This window comes from Carcharodon carcharias, chromosome 2 (assembly GCF_017639515.1).
Source record: "Carcharodon carcharias isolate sCarCar2 chromosome 2, sCarCar2.pri, whole genome shotgun sequence".
NCBI lineage: Eukaryota > Metazoa > Chordata > Chondrichthyes > Lamniformes > Lamnidae > Carcharodon > Carcharodon carcharias.
Window position 1 is genome coordinate 216,062,660 of NC_054468.1, and position 20,615 is coordinate 216,083,274.

The following is a 20,615-nucleotide window of genomic DNA, read 5'->3' on the forward strand; positions in this document are numbered from 1 at the left end:
CTGCTTCATCAATGACCATCTCTCCGTCATAAACTCAGAAGTGGGGATGTTCACTGGTGATTTTTGAAAATTCATTCATGAGATGAGAGCTTCGCTGGCTGGGCCAGCATTTATTGCCCACACCTAGTTGCCCTTGAGAAGGTGGTGGTGAGCTGCCTTCTTGAACCGCTGCAGTCCATGTGGTGTAGGTACACCCACTGTGCTGTTAGGGAGAGAGTTCCCAGGATTTTGACCCAGTGATAGTAAAGGAATGGCGATATATTTCCAAGTCAGGATGGTGAGTAGCTTGGAGGGAACTTCCAGGTGGTGGTGTTCCCATCTATCTGCTGCCCTTGTCCTTCTAGATGGTAGTGGTCTTGGGTTTGAAAGGTGCTGTTGAGGGAGCCATGGTGAATTCCTGCAGTGCACCTTGTAGATGGTACACACTGCTGCTACTGTGCGTTGGTGGTGGAGGGAGTGAATGTTTTTGGCTGTGGTGCCAGTCAAGTGGGCTGCTTTCCCCTGGGCAGTGTCAAGCTTGCTGAGTGTTGTGGGAGCTGCACCCATCCAGGCAAGTGGGGAGTATTTTATCACACTCCTGACTTGTACCTTGTAGATGGTGGCCAGGCTTTGGGGAGTCAAGAGGTGAGTTACTCATCGCAGGATTCCTACCCTCTGACCTGCTCTTGTAGCCACAGTATTTATATGGCTAGTCTAGTTCAGTTTCTGGTCAATGATAACTCCCAGGATGTGGGGGATCCAGTGATGGTAATGCATTGAACATCAAGGAGTGATGGTTGGATTCTATCTTGCTGGAGATGGTCATTGCCTGACACTTGTGTGGTGCAAATGTTACTTGCCACTTGTCAGCCCAAGCCTGGATATTGTCCAGGTCTTGCTGCATTTGGACATGGACTGCTTCAGTATCTGAGGAGTTGCAAATGGTGCTGAACACTGTGCAATCATCAACGAAGATCCCCACTTCTGACCTTATGATAGAAGGAAGGTCATTGATGAAGCAGCTGAAGATGGTTGGGCCAAGGACACGACCCTGAGGAACTCTTGCAGTGATGTCCTGGAGCTAAGATGACTGACTTCCAATGACCATAACCATCTTCCTTTGTACCAGGTATGACTCCAAACAGTGGAGCGTTTTCCCTCTAACTCCCATTGACTCCAGTTTTGCTAGGGCTCCTTGATGCCACACTCTGTCAAACGTCACCTTGATGTCAAGGGCCGTCGCTCTCATCTCACCTCGGGAGTTCAGCTCTTTTGTCCATGTTTGAACCAAGGCTGTAATGAGTTGGGAGCTGAGTGGCCCTGGCAGAACCCAAACTGAGCATCAGTGAGCAGGCTATTGCTAAGCAAGTGCCACTTGATAGCACTGTTGATGACCCCTTCCATTACTTTACTGATGATGGAAAGGAGACTGATGGGGTGGTAATTGGCTGGGTTAGATTTGTCCTGCTTTTTGTGTACAGGGCACACTTGGGCAATTTTCCACAAAGCTAGAACAGTTTGGCTAGCCGCGCGGCAAGTTCTGGAGCATAGATCTTCAGTACTATTGCCGGAATATCGTTGGAATACCTTTGCAGTATTCAGTGCCTTCAGCCGTCTCTTGATATCACATAGAGTGAATCGAATTGCCTGAAGAATGGCATCTGTGATGCTGGGGACCTTCGGAGGAGACCGAGATGGATCATCTACTTGGCAGTCCTGGCTGAAGATTGTAGCAAATGCTACAATCTTATCTTTTGCACTGATGTGCTGGGCTCCTCCACCATTGAGGATGGGGATATTTGTGAAACCTCCTCCTCCAATGAGTTGTTTAATTGCCCTCCACCATTCACCACTGGATGTGGCAGGACTGCAGAGCTTAGATCTGATCCATTGGTTGCGGGATCGCTTAGCTCTATCACTTGTTGCTTATGCTGTTTGGCATGCAAGTAGACCTGTGTTATAGCTTCACCAGGTTGACACCTCTTTTTTAGGTATGCCTGGTGCTGCTCCTGGCATGCCCTCCTGCACTCTTCATTGATCCAGAGTTGACCCCCTGGCTTGATTGTTTTTTAATTATTCGCTCATGGGATGTGGGCATCGCTGGCTAGCATTTATTGCCCATCCCTAATTGCCCTTGTTCAGAGGGCATTTTTAAGAGTGGGTGGGTCAACCATTGGTCCAACCATTGCTGTGGATCTAGAGTCACATATAGGGCAGGGCAGGTAAGGCTGGTAGATTTCCTTTCCAAAAGAACATTAGTGAACCAGGTGGATTTTTACAACAATTAACAATGGTTTCACGGTCATTATTAGACTTTTATTTCCAGATATTTATTAAATTTAGATTCCACCGTCTGCCGTGATGGGATTCGAACCCCGGTCCCAGAGCATTAACGTGGGTCTCTGGAATACCAGTCCAGTGACAATACCACTACATACCGAAAGGAATGGTAGAGTGGGGGATATGCCGGGCAATGAGGTTACAGATTGTGTTCGAGGACAATTCTGCTGCTGCTGGTGGCCCACAGCGCCTCATGGATGCCCAGTCTTGAGTATCTAGCTCTGTTTGAAATCTATCCCATTTAGCACGGTGGTAGTGCCACACAACACGATGGAGGGTATCCTCAGTGTGAAGGCAGGACTTCGTCTCCACAACGACTGTGTGGTGTTCACTCCCACCATGTCATGGACAGATGCACCTGTGGCAGGCAGGTTGGTGAGGATGAGGTCAAGTATGTTTTTCCCTCTTGTTGGTTCCCTCACCACCTGCTGCAGACCCAGTCTAGCACCTATGTCATTTAGGACTCGGCCACCTCAGTCTGTAGTGATGCTACTGAGCCACTCTTGGTGGTGGACATTAAAGTCCCCACCCAGGTGGCAAATCCTTGCCACCCTTAGTGCTTCCTCCAACTGACGTTCAACATGGAGGAGTACTGATTCACCAGCTGAGGGAGGGTGGTACGTGGTAATCAGCAGGAGGTTTCCTTGCCCATGTTTGACCTGATGCCATGAGACTCCATGGGGTCCAGAGTCGATGTTGAGGACTCAACATCTCTGCTGGGCCTGTCCTGCTGGTGGGACAGGACATACCCAGGGATGGTGATGATGGTGTCTGGGACATTATCTGTAAGGTATGATTCCGTGAGGATGACTATGTCAGGCTGTTGCTTGACTAGTCTGTGAGACAGCTCTCCCGATTTTGGCACTAGCCCCCAGATGTTAGTAAGGAGGACATTGCAGGGTCGACAGGGACGATGCCGGGTGGCCCCTCCGGTTTCATTCCTTTTTTGTGACTTTGTAGTGGTTTGTTACAACTGAGTGGTTTGCTAGGCCATTTCCAGGTCGTGTAAGAGTCAACCACATTTCTGTGGGTCTGGAACCATGTGTAGGCCAGACCAGGTAAGGACGGCAGATTCCCTTTCCCTAAAGGGCATTAGTGAACTAGATGGGATTTTACAACAATCAACAATGGTTTCATGGTCATCGTTAGACTTTTAATTCCAGATTTTTATTGAATTCAAATTTCACCATCTGCCATGATGGGATTTGAACCTGGGTCCCCAGAGCATTACCCTGGGTCTCTGGATTATTAGTCCAGCGACAATACTACTACACCATCGCCTCTCCATTGAACATTGCACAATGTTCAGCATTCATGACTCCTCGGAAACTCTGCCCATGTGTAGCAAGACCTGGACACAATTCAGGCTTGGGCTGAAAAGTGGCAAGTAACATTTGTGCCACACAAGTGCCAGGCAATGACCATCTCCAGCTAGAGAGAATCTGACCATCTCCCCCTGACATTCAATGGCATTGCCATCGCTGAACCCCACTATCAACATCCTGGGGGTTACCATTGACTAGAAACTGAATTGGACTAGCCATATAAGTACTGTGGCTACAAGAGCAGGTCAGAGGCTGGGAATTCTACAGAGAGTAATTCACCCCCTGACTCCCCAAAGCCCATCCAATATCTGCAAGTCAATATTGTGTTAGAATACTCTCCACTTGTCTGGATGAGTGCAGCTCCAACAACACTCAATAAGCTCAACACCATCTAGGGCAAAGCAGCCTGCTTGATTAGCACCCCATCTACCACCTTCAACATTCAGTCCCTCCACCACTGATGCACAGTAGCAGCAGTGTGTACCATCTACAAGGTGCACTGCAGCAATTCACCAAGGCTCTTTAGGCATCACCTCTCAAACCCGTGACCTCTACCATCTTAGGACAAGGGCAGCAGATGCATGGGAACACCACCACCTGCAGTTTCCCTTCCAAGCCACTCACCATTCTGACTTCGAACTATATCGCCGTTCTTTCACTGTCAATGGGTCAAAATCCTGCAACTCTTTCTGTAACAGTACTGTGGGTGTACCTCCAACACATGGATTGCAGCTCACCACCGCCATCTCGAGGGCAATAAATGCTGCCCTAGAAAGCGATGACCCCATCCCATGAAAGAATGAAAAAAAACTGCAGAACAGCAATATGGAAAATAACCTTAGCTGTGCAACTGCCTTTGCTGCTCCAAGGTTGGAGCTAAATTGTTGGAGCAGAACAGAGGAAAATTTACTCTGCACCTGACTGTGTTTCAACCTGGGATTTCCTGGTTTAGACACTGGATGACTGAAATGAGAGGCCTGTCATTCTCCATCACTGATTGTCAATGGGATTGCATCCATCTCTACCTTCATGCTGGATTTTACATTATAAATACATGCACAACAATTGACATTTATGTTATATGATCAATCATCTCAAAGTGCTGCCGTCAATTAAGGAGCCACATGGAATTCAGCACAACTTACCCATGCTGATGCTTTAATGCACTGAAATGGCCTAGGGTGTTTCAAGGGGGTGGACATCATAAGGGACAGCAAGCAGGAGAACAGTTAGGGTATGTGACAAAGCTCGGTTGAAGGTGGAGGAAATGGTTTAAGTTGTACATTGCAGGCGTGGGACCAAGACAGCTGAAAACTTTGCAACTAATGGTGGACAGAAGCCAGAATAAGACAAGCAGAGAATACACATGACATGTACGGCATGGGGTTATACTGGTAAGGAAGGGCAAGATTTTGGAAGAACAATTAAGACAAGGGATTTTGAATTTGATGCATTGGGGAATAAGGAGATCATGGAGGTCAACAGTGTCAAGTGGGGTGGGGCAATGGGACTTAATACAAGATAGAATGGGAATGGTTTAGTGCTGGATGTGTAGTTAGCGCCGGATAGAGCTTGGAAGGCTGGTGAGAGTATTGAAGTCATCTAGCCAAAAGGAGATGAAGGAATGAACCGGGGTTTCGGCAGCAGTTGGAATTGGTCTGAACAGTGTTACAGAGGTGCAAATGGGCAGCAACTATAGCTCACATTTGTATAGCACCTTTAATGTCATAAAAACTTCTGAAGGCACTTTGCAGGAACATTTAGCAAAGTTTGGCACCAAGCCACAAAAGGAGACTTTAGGACTGGTAACCAAAAGTTATGTCAAAGAGGTAAGTTTTAATGAGTGACTTAAAGAAGGAGAGAGAAAGGTGGACAGTTTAATAAGAGAATTACAGAGCTTGAGGCTTTGATATCTGAATGGTGGAACAATGAACATTGGGAGTGTGCATGAGGCCAGAATTGGAGTTACACGGTGATCTCAGGGTGGGTTATGAGGCTAGAGGAGGTTTTCGTGTTAGTTAGAACTGAGGCTATGGGCTGTCAAGGAAGTGTCCTAGACCAGGGATCCCATGGGTCACGGAAAACCTTGGAAAAGTCAAGGAATTTGTAAATGAATTTTCCAGGCCTGGAAAGCCATGGAAATTTCCAAAAAAGGGCCCTAGTCATTGAAAAGACATGGAATTTTATAAAGACTTTTCTGATTTTGGACGGAGTTCCAACCTTTTCCAATGTTCTTCTGATGTCCACTTCTCCCTATCTGTAAGGTTTGGCTTTGCTTCACGTGTCTGGGATCTAGTACAGGTAGACTGGTGACCACATAAGCACTTCTCATGGAATACAAAAGTTCTACAAAACCAGATAGCCTGATGAGAAATTGAGCTCATTGCGTAACTGACATGCAATGCAGGGATCAAATGTAGAGTTTGACAGAATAAGCGGACATGAAATATTTCAATTTGGTCATGGGAAGTCACGGAATTTTTTTTAACCAAAGGTGCAGGGGCCCTATAGATCTGAATTGCTGATCTAACCTTTATCTTCCTGCCACATAGGGACTGCTGACCTGCATTTTTGTTTTCTTCCAGATTTCCAGCACTTATGGTATTTATCAGATGGCTTAACAAAGATGGAAGGTTGGGCCGAATGGCCTGTTTCCACATTGAAATTTCAATGTGATTTTAATATAACCTCCTTTGTAGAGAAGGAGGGGAGAATAAAGTCTTTCTGTTTTTTTGACAGATGTTGCACTGGTGGACGATGCGGTGTGTAAACGTTCAGCAGCAGTTATTAGCAGAGCGTTCCCCTCAACTCTTCACTGTTACTCAAGGCTGTATTGATGAAGGTATAATTTCTGCAAAATCTTTCAGAAAAATTTTGCGCCCATCATCTGTAAAGGATGTGGAAAAGAAAATTAACTTTTAAATCCTTGACTTTGTTTCTTCGAACTGAAATTAATTTACATTTCAGTACAACTTAGTTGACAACATTAGAAATGCAGGTCCCTTTAAGAATAAACCAGGACAAGCTTCAGAGTGAATTGAGAGCAGGTGATGCTCATTGAAACCTGTACTTAAGAGCTGGGTTTTTCCCCAGTAGTTAGTTACCTTCGGGACAGAGAGAGGATGCAGATGGAAAAAGTGGAAATTGGGTATTTGTTCTGAACTATAGTTTAACAATAAAGCAGTTAGGATTCACAGAATGTCTTCTGCTGTGTGATTTGATAAATGGCTATCCACCTATTAAATGTGAATGACCTATTCAGGATATGCAAGGTGAATATCTAATAAATAAATATATATGCAGAGTGTTCAATTAAAATATTAAATTTCAGTCGCAGTTTGACACGCACAAGTCATTACTATCATGCAGCTTTCAGAATTCTGATTTTCCTAAAATATACCAATGCAGAACAGTTGAATGTTGGACCATTACTTGAGTGCTCTTTGAATTATATAGAAAATTATAACATCACAGTTTTACCTGTAAAACTAGGATTCAGTGATTGCCTCAGTTACTTTGTATCAAGACCCCCCCCAAAAAAAAATTACAAAAAAAAGCTCATTGTATGCATTGTTACCTTTGTAAATTCGTGCATTTAAAGATAAATTTGAGTCGGTAACATTTTTTTAAGGGAGCAAAAATGTTCATTGCAACTTGTAGGTTGTGTACCATTCACTGAATAAAATAATTAGTGCAAAATATGGCAACACCAGTACATGAATATGAGGTGTGAACATAAACTGTAGAGCACATTATTTCTTCTACATGATTTAAAAATATTTTTTTTGATTCATTGTGTCAACCAAGCCAGTTGTTTTCCTGAATTAATATAAGATTTCTGTCACGACCCACTGTTGCCATCATCCTCTTCTTAGTTCATACTGAGGAAGACATAATCCAAGAAGACGTGAATAAACATGCAGAATGGGTGCGCTAATGGCAAATGGATTTCAATATATATGTGGGTGAGATGGCTCATTTGGGTGGGAGGAAATATGAGGCCACAAAATAAGGATCAAACTGAGATAGAGGAGTAAAGGGATCTAGGAGGCACGCATTCACAAATCATTAAAAGTAGCAATGCAAGTTAACAAGGCCATAAAAGGCGCAAACAAGGCACTGGGGTTTATTTCTAGAGGAAAAGAATTGAAAAGCAGGGAAGTTATGTTAAACACATTGAGTAGTGTGCACAGTTCTGGTCTTCTTATTGCGATAAGGATATAAAGGCATCGGAGAAGGTGCAAAAAATACTGACAAGCATGATATCAGAACTGAGGCTATGACCATCAGGAAAGAGAGAAAGGCAGTGCCCTTTTCTCTAGACAAGAGAAGGCTCAGAGGTGACCTGATAGCTTTAAAATTGTGAAGGAGTTTGATAAAGTAAACGTGGAGAAGATGGTTCCACTTGTGAGGAGGCCCAAAAATAGGGGCTATAAATGTGAGATAAATAAATCCTACAAAGAGTTCTGAAGAAACATTTTTACATCGCGAGTGGTTAGAATATGGAATTTGTTACCTTATTGAAGTAGTTCAGATGAATGGTTTTGATGCCTTTAAGAGGAAGCTAGATGTGTATGTAAAGGAGAAAGGAATAGGAGAATATTTTGATCACATTAGGTGTAGTACAGTGGGAGGAGGCTTGTGTGGAACATAAATACCGGTTATGGAATGCTTGTGCTGAATATTCTGTTTCTGTGCTGTAAATTTTATGTAACTGCTACTTTATACCAGAAATCTCTCATAATTTGGAGTAAATCTGTATAACCTCCAACACCCCCTTTCCCTCCCACCGCATAAAATCATGAAATGCATTAACAGTAAAGTTCAGAATTGCCTGGTCTGCTGTTTAAAAGTGGGGCCACTGCAGGTATTAGCTCAGCTGTATTGGTAGCACATTTGCCTCTGTCAGAACATAGTGGGTTTAGGTTCCATGGCAGGGGCCTGTGTGGCTTGTCAGGGCTGATGATCTATTGTAGTGCTGAGCCGAGTGGTGGAAGTGCCATCCTTCGGCCCCAATTTTACAAAGCTGCCGTGGGAAGATTGGAGGGTTGTTATTATGTAAGGAATGAGATCAAGTTTGCTGAAGGACCTTTATCTAACCCCGTCTTTTGGGGAATTAAGCACAGTGGAAAGATTTTCTGCTTCTTAACTGGAGTGATTCTGATATCTGTCACTTAAATAAAGCACTGCTCACTATTCTTTTATTTTCTCTTTGTCGTTGAGCAAGCTTTTTTGTCAGGGATTAGTTTTTCTCAACCCAAAATGAATCTGTATGGAAAGTTCCCCCTGCTCAGTACATTCCTGTCTGTGTAAAGAGTCAGGGGATAAGTGGAATGCGTTTTATATTCCCTCATATACAGTACATAAATATAATAGCGTGATCAGTTTAGTTACTTATTACTTTCTTGTTTGGAACTGAAGCAAGGCATTTGCCAGCGTTGCTTCCTGAAAGCTGCTGTTTTTTTTGCTGAAAAGCACGTATAGCATTTTAAGAGAGTGCCAGGACATTCCAGATTTCAGATTGTACCAGAGCTTAATGAGCTCCTTTCAGCGGATATGTATTTTGCTTATATGTTTAAGAAAAACCCTCGTGTGTGATAGTACAATTCTTCCCTTTTGCTGATGTTGCACAGATATTCTTTTGCTAGTTCAGTAGATTTCCTTTGTGCGGTGCTTTTCCCAAAGGGCAGCACCTTACTTGAAAGGACTGTGCGCATCAAGGCCTGTTATTGTTTTGAGTTTGTCCTTTCCTTTTATAACATCACTACAGCAATTAGTGTTTGTCAGGATAGAAGGTTTTAGTGGTGTCGTCATTGTATGAATATTATATTGCCAAAAGAATACCAATTGCTGCATGGAAACTGCAGCCCAGCTTTGGAAACTTGATTTTTGTCCTCCCCTCTTCTTCTTATGTGTGCATTTCTAGTTGTCTATTCCAGTTATTACCCTTTTATGGCATTGTGTTAGAAGATTTAATTAGCATTTTTTACTGCATTGTACCAGAAAGACCTGATGAGTATTTATTTAGCATCATCATACTAATGTTCTTACAAATCACTCCCTTTGTCCTTCATTCCCCACCCTCCTCACTCCACAACGTCCTGCTGTAGGCATTCTTACTTTAGTTTCCCGATAATGTACTACCTGCAAACTTCAAAGGTTGTATTGGCTACATTTACATAATCCAAAGAAATAGTTGAATATTATGTGGATATCCAACTAAAAACCAAGGTGACTTGACATGGGAGGTGATCTTCTTTAGAAATGAAGACACAATTAATATGGAAATGTGTGGTGTGACAATAAACATTAAATCTTTAAATATACCTATATATTATATACTTTTCTACATATGAAATGTTTTAAGATTATCATAATCTGTTAAATCACTGAAAACTGACCAGAAACTATCCTGGGTTAAGGGGATGGGTGAAGCAATGTACTCTGCTATATACTTAAACAGGATATTTAGTGCAAGTGTTCTTAGTAGATTCAATTACATGTCCGATGAAATCACTGATATATTCATGTACATGGGGCTAAGTATTGCTGCAGTCTATGTTTGCCTTCTCAGCAATGGTTAACACACTTCTAAAGGAAAAGGAAAGATTTGCATTTACGTAGCACTTTTCACGACTTCAGAATGTCCTAAAGTGCTTTACAGCTGATGAAATACTTTTGAATTGTAATCACTTGTAATGTAGGAAGCCTGTTTGCCATTTTGCAGACAGCAAGCTTTCAAGAGCAGCCATGTGATAATGGGCAGGTAATTTTTTTTGTGATGTTATATGAGGGATAAATATTTGCCAGGATATCGGGAAGAACTCCCCTGTTTCTCTTTGAAATTGTGCCATGGGATCTTGACAGCCACCTGAGAGGGCAGACAGGGCCTTGTCCGATGTCAAATCTCTCATCTGAAAGATGGCACCTCCTCAGTGCCGCACTGGTCTGTCAGCCTAGATTATGAGCTCAAGTCTCTGGAGTGGGGCTTAATCCCACAACCTTCTGCCTACAATGTGAGAGTGCTACTCACCGAGCCATGACTAAAATTCCGAGTCATTCATTGTAGAATGCTCAGAAGGTTTGCTTAATGCCATAAAACTGCAGGTGTTCTCCTGCAAAGAAGTTAATGCATTAAAAAAACAGTTGTACAGAATATGGAGCACAGATCTGGAAATTTAAAACTGAAAACCCAAAAGAAGGCCTAATACAAGAACCCAAGCAATCCTGACCCTTGTGTTGGAACATGATGAAATATTCTGTCACTACATTTAAAAACACTGTACAGACAAAGAATTGTAGGCTGTTCAGTAAATATTCACAAAGTGAAGGCCTGTAAGGCCATTTAATCCAGCCCGTTTTTTAGAACATCAACCCAGTTGCCCTCCCATTATCCATCTCCCAATATTCACCCGTATGAGTGAACAAGATCTCTGTTTAATGTCCTTGTTATTTTAAACATCTCATCCAGCAACGGGTTAAGAAAACAAACAAATTAAACTATTTAACAATATAATAAAAGCAAAATACTGGAAATCTGCTGGAAATATGAAATAAAAACAGAAAATTCTGGAAAAACTCAGCAGGTCTGGTAGCATCTGTCGAGCGAGAAACAGAGTTAACTCATATGGACTCGAAACGTTAACTCTGTTTCTCTCTCCACAGATGCTGCCAGACCAGCTGAGTTTTTCCAGCATTTTCTGTTTTATTAACTATTCAACAACTTAGGTTTCAATTACTGAATAAGAAAAATAATAAAAAGGATCAACCATTTGATAATATTTGTCATGACTAAACAAACTACTCTGCTGCAACAATTAGCAAAGCAAGTTCCAAGACCAGTACTTTGAAAATTAAACATCTATAGGAGAAAATTACAGCATTCTGAGCCTAACTTATAGTCTACATGCATCCAACAGCCCAAAGTACCAAGCATTCAACAAAAACCCCACTTGGAGATCATAAGGAATACAGATGTGGGCACTAAAGATTTTTACACCCACACACTAGGGACTCCTGTTCTGAAATTGAGGCCAAGGTGTAGATTTCCTCTATGCACTTTGTGCAAAGAATTTGTAAGCCTGTGTATTAAAGATGAGGGAAGGCATTATCCCACATTCTTGGTGGAAGAATAAAGGGAGCTTTATCCTGTATGTTATGTACCTTTATCATAATGACCCAAGAGTATTCAGTAATGACAGTAGGTGTGAAGTGAGGTATATAATCCAATACTCATATGCCTCAAATGAGCAGAAAAAGAAACACTGAGAATAAGAGGAAGGGAGAATTGAAGGCATTGCTCTAGTTCAGAAAAAAAAGGACACCTCCAACGTATTAGAGTGTAAAGGTGATGCATCATCCATACACTACAATCGCGAATGCCTTCATTAACTAGAACGTCAGCTTGGCTCAGTTGATAACACCCTTACTCCTATGTCAGAGGATTGTGGGTTTTGGCCCCTCTTCAGAGCTGAAGCAAATAATTTGGGCTGAGACTACAAAGCAGCATTGAGGAGTGCTATGTTGACAAAAGTTTCATCCTTAAAATAATGAAAGGAATTTACAGGACAGATGTGGAATGACTCTTTTCTGTGGTAGAAAGTCCAGAACAACACAAGAATTAGGAGCAAGAGTAGGCCATTCAGCCCCTTGAGCCTGCTCTGCGATTCAGTAAGATCATGGCTGATTTGATTGTGGCCTCGACTTTACTTTCCTGTCTGACCTCCCCACGCACCCCCTCCACCCAGCCTTCAAATAACTGTTGACTCATTTTGCTTTAACCAAAACCTATTTAACTCAGTGTTGAATATATTCGATGATTCAGCCTCCACTGCTTTCTGGGAAGAGAATTCCACAGGCTAACAGCCCTTTGAGAGAAAAAAATTATCCTTATCTCAGTCTTAAATGGGAGAACTCTAATTTTTAAACTGTCCCCTAGTTCTAGGCTCCCCTACAAGGGGAAATATCCTCTGAGCATCCACTCTGCAGTTACAGCAAGGGGAAACTCACCTTGGAAATCCAGCTAAAACGATTAAAAGAAAACTCTTCCCACACAGTGTTGAAATGGTGAATGCCCCTGCTCTAAATGGTCAAAGAAACAGTCAATGAAGTTGATTAGAAAGAAGGTAGATAGTTACTTGGGAAGGAAGGATGTTGAAGAACTCCCATGGTTAAGAGAAAAGGCAGAACAGGCTCAATAGATTGAACGACTCAACCCTGTCCTTATACTTGACATTATGTTTGGTGATTTGGTGACCAAAGCCACTATAAGCCTTTCGGTCCAGGCATATTATAGTCTCAGTTTTAGTTTGACTTGCTGGAAAATGAAAGAAAGTAACCCCTCCGATTATCATGTGCACAATCTTGGGCATCTTTCTGTGGCAGGAAGTACTGAAAATTTTGTTCTGCCTTTGATTTATTCTTAGTGCTGAGAAACGAGGCCTTTTTCAGCTCTGTGGAATGCCGAAATTTAGCAACCCAGTTCCGCCTGGAGTGTGGATACACTTTGCTATATTACTACCAATACCAGAAGGCCAAGGAGAATTTCAACACAGCCCAGGAAATGGCAAAACTTTCTACCACTATGACAGGTAGGTCAGACTCTCAGCAGCTTATTTTTTTTTTCTCTCCCACTCTTTAGCTGATACAGTACAGAGGCAGAAATTTAAAGTATATAAATAAAAAAATTTCGATGAAAATAACTGGCAGGCCTCTCCGAGCACCTCGCTTTCTTGCATGACGTCCTGAAAGTGAGGAGCTGTGGGTTTTTTTTTGCTGCAGTGTGGCTGCTAGAGGTTAAAATGGCAAGATTGTGTACTTGAAAATATAGTGACCATTGGCATTGGCGGCACTAGGCTAAAAAAAAAGAGCGGTCAGACGTCCCCACTCGCTGTCACTACCCATGATCCTTGTTCGTCCACTGAGGGGCCACATCAGGCTCCTCATGCTCAACATAATGGTTGTCTCGTGCTGTACGATTGGCCCAGACAAAGAATGTCAATTTGAACAAGGTACTGGAAGGCATCAGACCCGTAACTGCACTGGGTAAGATTTGTTTCTTTTTTCCTCTGTGTCATTCAGAAACTCCTTTCTAATGGGAATGAACTGCTTGCATTAAAAGTAAAAAATTTAATTAGCTCATTCTCCACTGGGAGTTCTGGGTGATTCCAGATTTCAGGCCACCCATTGAGATACTGCACCAAGAACCAATAAAACACTGGTGACATTAATCTGACATCAAGAATAGAGTTAACCAAACATTTTAAAACAAGATTTAATATTAAACACATTTTGCTTCTATTATCTTATCTTCCCCCACCCCCGTTGTTTTATTTTATCTAATACTCCCTATTCTGTATCTTCTGATGTTTTTTTTCTTAAACGTTTTACTTTTATTCAATCGCAGTGTTCACCTTGGAAGCAATTTATTGGTATTGTTGGGTTGAGATCCCAAGCACAGAGCCCTCATGATTGAAGAGAATTTTTCTTTTTACCCGGGGGTGGTGGGCATCTGGAACTCAGTGCCTGCAAGGGTGCTAGTGGCAGGAGCCTTCAGTGCTTTTAAAATGTACTTGGGTGCGCACTGAAATAGCTGTAACCTGCAAAGCTGTGGATCAAGAGCTGGAAAGTGGGATTAGGCTGGGTGGATCTTTGTTTGGCTGGCCCAGACACGATGGCACAAATGGCCAGTCCCTGTGCCATAAATTTCTACGTGACGGTGGAAGAGACGATGAACCAAATTGAGGATTGGCTAGATGATTACTAAGCAAGAGAGGGAGAGGTTGAAAAAGGGTCCGGAAAACATCCCGGGGCGCAGGAACTTCCTTGTGTGCTATGATTGCAAAGGGCCTCAATTCCTGGTTTTGGAGATGGAATCAGCATTGAAAATTTAGACCTCTGGCTCCAAAAATCTCGGAAGATTGACCTATTCACATTTTAAATGCAAAAGGCTGACTACAACCAGATGAAGAGCATCCAATGACAGTTAGGCTGATCTGAATTGCAGCACAATTGAGGGTTTAAACCCCCTAAAGCCTGAGATTTTAGTGGTTCAAAAATTAGGATTTAGATGTTAAGGGCACTGCTTTTGCTTTCCTTATATCATAGACATGGGCTGTAACCTCAGCTCCCCAGTGTCAGATTTGGGGATACCCCAAAGATGCGCTGGGGAGTCCCTCTGGGAAGATCCCAGGTAAGGGTTTGCATGGCAATTGCCCAGAAGTGCACACTTCCTCTGGGCAACTGCACTGCACTGGGAACCATGCGAAAATGCAGTTTAAATTGCAAAATTCAGATGGTTCCGCCAGGGTTCTGTCAATAATTACCCAGAAAAAGTTAGAGAAATTAAAACCTCTTCTAACTTCTGGGTAACTATTGTAAAGACCCAGACCGATCCGCCCCTCCCCCCACGGTATTCTCCATCTGCTGACCCCTGCATGGGATTCCCCCCGCCTGCATGGGACACCTCACTCTGAGCCCCCCGATGTCGGACCACCCCCAGCCCCCCAAATGTCCAGCTGCACCCCCCCACCCCCAACACCAACCCGATGTCCGACTCCCTGTCCCCACCCGACCTTAGAACACTCCAACCCCCCAAATCCATTTCACTTAGCTTAGGCACTTACCTTTTCACTAGCCTGTCAATTTCAATGGGACCTTTAAACTTATCTGCTTTCTGGCAGCTAGTGCTGTATAAAAGGGGGCGTCTCTTCCTCCAATTCTACAGTGCTGGACTTCGATGGTGGACTGCGGAGACAGCGGTGCTGCCTGGATCTCGCCTGGCCTGGTTGGAAGGTCGAGCGAGACAGGCACGGAAGAAATTTGGCGTAGGTAAATTATGTCCCCGTGAGCTTGATGGTGAAATTTGAGTAAGGGGCATGTCTACAGTTTGGAATACATTCTTTCAGGTAATTGATAACATAGTCCATACTAAACTTGTTTATGGGAATCGTGCAGCTTTATTCCTGACTTTATTGAAATTTTGAATTCAGTTTCATTTTAATTGAATTCATTTTACTCCTCCCCCCACCACCCCCACTCCCAATCCCTTACCACCTCCTGCCAGTCCTTCTCGTTTAATGTCAGTAATGCAAAAGCAGATTTGCTTTTCTTTAAGGTGCCTTGGGGAAGCGTACGCGATTCCAAGAAAACTATTTGGCTCAGCTTGTCCTGGATGTCCACCGGGAAGAAGATGCCCTTTGCCAAACAGGACTCACGCCAGCACCCACGCCCTTGGAAAATCTTCCCAAGGTAACTCTCAAGTGGAATTGCACTTGAAATTTCACTAGTTTTTCAATTTGCCGTCATGACTTACAATGAATGCATAATTGTGTTCAGCTTAAAGTTGGAACAGCGAACTTTGACCTTGGTGCAAAACCATTTCTGTTTTAACATGGGGAGGGAGAAGGGTGTTGTTGGGCAGGTGGAAGCTGAAATGGGCAGCAGCTTGAGAATGAGGGCCTTTCTGTACAGGCTCCTTTTTAAAAAATTTTCTTTGGGATGTGAGTGTCACTGACAAAGCCAGCATTTATTGCCCACCTCTATTGGTCTTGGAGAAGGTGGTGGTGAGCTGCCTTCTTGAAACGCTGCAACCCATGTGATGTTGATACACCCACAATGTTTTTTTCTGTAGTGCTTTGATACAACTGAGTAGATTGCTAGGATGTTTCAGAGGTCAGTTGTTGTGGGTGTCATGTGTAGGCCAGATTGGGTAAGGGTGGCAGATTCCGCCCTTGAAGAACATTAGTGAACCAGATGGTTTTTACCACAATTGGTAGTTTCATGATCATTATCAGAGGCTAGGAATCGTGCAATGAGTAACTCACCTCCTGACTCCCAAAAGCTTCTCCACCATCTACACAAGTCAGGAGTGTGTTGGAATACTCCCCACTTGCCTGGATGAGTGCAGCTGTCAACACTCAACAAGCTTGACACTGCCCAGGGCAAAGCAGCCTGCTTTGTCTACAAACATACCACTGAGTAAAACAATCAAGTCAGAGGGAGTACAGCTGCATTAAGTTTCAAGGGAGTAAGGCAAGGCTGGATGGCCTCTACTTTAATGCCAGGAGTATTACAGGTAAAACGGATGTGTTAAGGGTGAGGATTGACACGTGGAATTGTGATATAGTAGCCATCACTGAGACTTGGTTGAGGGAGAGGCAGGATGGTCAGCTTAACATTCCGGGATATAGTATCTTCAGGCAAGACAGGGGAGGGGGTAAAAGAGGAGGAGGCATTGCATTATTAGTTAAGGAGTCAGTTACTGCAGTAAGGAGAGATTGATATCTTGGAGGGGGCATCGAATGAAGTTTTGTGGCTTAGAGCTTAGGAATAAAAAAGGGGCAGCCACATTGTTAGGTGTTTATTATAGACCCCCCAGATAGTCAGCAAGAAATTGAGGAGCAAATTTGTGCACAATTTGCAGAGGTGTGTAAAAACAATAACAATAGGGTAATTATATTAGGCGATTTCAACTTTCCCAACATTAATTGGGATAGACATAGTATTAAGGGCTTGGATGGAGTGGATTTCTTGAAATGTGTACAGGAGAACTTTTTAGGTCAATATATAGAGAGTGCAACAAGGGACAATGCAGTGCTGGTCCTAATTCTGGGGAATGAAGTCAGACAGGTGGCTGAGGTGGTGGTGGGGGAGCATTTTAGTGATAGCGGCCACAACATGGTACAATTTAATCTTGTTATGGACAAAGAAATAGACAAGTTGCAAAAAATGTTTTGGATTGGGGGAGAGCGGATTTTAGTAAAATAAGGCAGGATCTGGCCAAGGAACAGCTACTTGTGGAGAAATCTACAGAGGAGCAGTGGGAGCGTTCAAAAAGGAAATGGGGAGGGTACAGGCTCAACATGTTGCCTCTAGGGTGATAGGAAGGAGTATCAAGCCCAGAGAACCATGGATGACCAGAGATATTCAGGGTACGATGAGAAGGAAAAGAGAGGCTTTTAGCAGGTACAAGGGAAGCAAATCAGCGGAGGCATTAGTGAAGTACAGAAAGAGCAGGGTGGAGTTTAAGAAAGCAATTAGGAGAGTAAAGAGAGGATATGAGAAAGCTCTGGCTGGTAAAAGTAAGGAAAATCCCAAGATATTCTATAAGTATATCAATGGGAAGTGGATGACCAGGGAAAGAGTAGGGCCCATTAGGGACCAAGGGGGCAATCTATGGGTGGAGTCAGAGGACATCGCTAGAGTGTTGAACGAAATTTCACAACCAAGAGAATGAGAATGAAGGTATGGAACTTGGGGAGAGAGACTGCGAGGTTCTTGAGCAAATTGATATAGGGAGTGACAAGGTATTGGAGGTGTTGGCAGGCTTAAAAGTGGACAAATCTCCAGGCCTGGTTGATTTGTGTCCCAGACTGCTGAGGGAGGCAAGGGAGGAGTTTGCAGGAGCTCTGACCCAAATTTTTAATTCCTCTCTGGCCATGGGGGAGATGCCAGTAGACTGGAGGACAGCTAATGTGCTTCTGCTATTTAAGAAGAGTTGTAGAGATAAACCAGGGAACTACAGGCCAGTGAGTCTCACATCAGTAGTAGGGAAACTATTGGAGAAAATTCTGAAGGAGAGAATCTATCTCCACTTGGAGAGGCAAGGTTTGATCAGGGATAGTCAGCATGGCTTTGTCAGAGGGAGGTCATGCTTAACAAATTTGATTTTTTGAGGAGGTTACCAGGTGTGTAGATGAGGGTAGTGTAGTTGATATAGTTTATATGGATTTCAGTAAAGCCTTTGGCAAGGTTCCACATGGGAGACTTATAAAGAAGGCAAATGCACATGGGATACGGGGTAATTTGATAAGGTGGATTCAAAATTGGCTTAGTTGTAGGAGACAGAGGGTAATGACAGAAGGATGCTTTAGTGACTGGAAGCCCGTATCCAGTGGAGTAATAACCCTATTATTTGCCATTTATATAAACGACATAGATGACTATGTGGGGTGTAGGATTACTAAGTCTGCAGATGACACAAAGATTGGCCGGATGGTTAACAGTGAGTTTGAGTGTCTTGGGCTACAGGAAGATATAGACGGGATGGTCAAATGGGCAGATAAGTGGCAGATGGAATTTAACCCTGAAAAGTGTGAGGTGATACACTTTGGGAGGAGTAATTTGACAAGGAAGTATTCAATGAATGGCATGACACTAGGAAATTCTGAGGAACAAAGTACTTTGGTGGGTATGTCCATAGACCTCTGAAGGCGGAGGGGCATGTTAGTGGGGTGGTGAAAAAGGCATATGGGACACTTGCCTTTATCAATCGAGGCATAGATTACAAAAGTAGGGAGGTCATCTTGGAGTTGTATAGAACCTTGGTGAGGCCACAGCTGGAGTACTGTCTGCAGTTCTGGTCACCACATTATAGGAAGGATGTGATTGCACTGGAGGGGGTGCAGAGGAGATTCACCAGGATGTTGCCTGGGATGAAACATTTAAGTTATGAACAGAGGTTGGATAGACTTAGGTTGTTTTCTTTGGAGCAGAGAAGACCGAGGGGTGACCTGATTGAGGTGTACATGATTATAAGGGGATGGACAGGGTCGATAAGGAGCAGCTGTTCCCCTTAGTTGAAGGGTCAGTCACGAGAGGACATAAGTTCAAGGTGAGAGGCAGGAGGTTTAGGGGAGATGTGAGGAAAAATTTTTTACCCAGAGGGTGGTGACGGTCTGAAATGCACTGCCTGGGAGGGTGGTGGAGGCGGGTTGCCTCACATCCTTTAAAAAATACCTGGATGAGCACTTGGCACGTCATAACATTCAAGGCTATGGGCCAAGTGCTCATAAATGGGACTAGGTAGGTAGGTAGGTCAGGTGTTTCTCACTTGTCGGTGCAGACATTTTGGCCGAAGGGCCTCTTCTGCACTGCAAGATTCTGTGATGCACAGTAGCAGTAGTGTGTACCATCTACAAGATGCACTGCAGGAATTCACCAAGGCTCCTTCGACAGCACCTTCCAAACCCACGACTACTCCCATCTAGAAGGACAAGGGCAGCAGATAGAGGGAACACCACCACCTGGAAGTTCCCCTCCAAGCCACTCACCATCCTGACTTAGAAATATATCACCATTCTTTCACTGTCGCTGGGTCAAAATCCTGGAACTCCCTCCCGAACAGCACTGTGGGTGTACCTACACCACATGGGCTGCGGTGGTTCAAGGAGGCAGCTCACCACCACCTTCTCAAGGGCAACTAGGGATGGGCAATAAATGCTGGCCCAGCCAGCAAAACCCACATCCCGTGAATGAATAAAAAATAAATTAACAAGACTAGCTTTTTATGTCTGATTTATTAATTAATTGGTTTTTAATTCAGCCAGCTGCTCTGGTATGATTTAATGGCGCCTCTGGCTTACTAGCTCAACATTACCACGATGCCATCTGCCCAAAACTGACCAGTGGGAGCAGCAAGTGGCCTGTCGGTGGGAATATAGTGTTGGAGAGGTTCAATGGGCTACTGTTAGGGGCTGAACGAGAGGTCCTTGGCGCAGTAAGTTACTGGGAGAGCCTTGTGATGGAGAACATAACATAAGAAATAGCAACAGGAATAGACCATTCGGCCCTTCGAGGCTGCTCTGCCATTCAATAAGGTCATGGCTAATGATCTTGTTTCGATTTCCACATTCCCATCTAATCCCGATAATCTTTGATTCCCTTGCCTAACAAGAACCTATCCACCTCTGCCTTAAAACTATTCAATGACTCCACCACCTTCTGAGGCAGGGAGTTCCAAAGTCTCACAACCTTCAGAGAGAAAAAAATTTCTCCTCATCTGTGTCCTAAAAGGGCAACCCCGAATTTTAAAGCAGTGCCCCCTAGCTCTGGACTCACCCACAAGAGAAAACATCCTTTCGCCATCTACCTTGTCAAGGCCGTTCAGGATCTTGTATACTTCAATCAAATCACACCTCACCCTTCTAAACTCCAGTGGAAACAAGCCCAGTCTGTCCAACCTTTCCTCAA

General features: G+C 43.6%; 1 protein-coding gene across 1 annotated transcript in view; it reads left to right on the forward strand.

The window, feature by feature from the left end:
- Nucleotides 1-20,615, forward strand: part of ttc27 (tetratricopeptide repeat domain 27) — a 243,222-nt gene that overhangs the window by 71,662 nt on the left and 150,945 nt on the right. Inside the window, exons 7-9 of the mRNA XM_041207509.1 lie at nt 6,384-6,486; nt 13,070-13,234; nt 15,760-15,893. Of these exons, the coding sequence (XP_041063443.1) occupies nt 6,384-6,486; nt 13,070-13,234; nt 15,760-15,893 (402 nt within the window). The remainder of the gene's footprint in view (nt 1-6,383; nt 6,487-13,069; nt 13,235-15,759; nt 15,894-20,615) is intronic.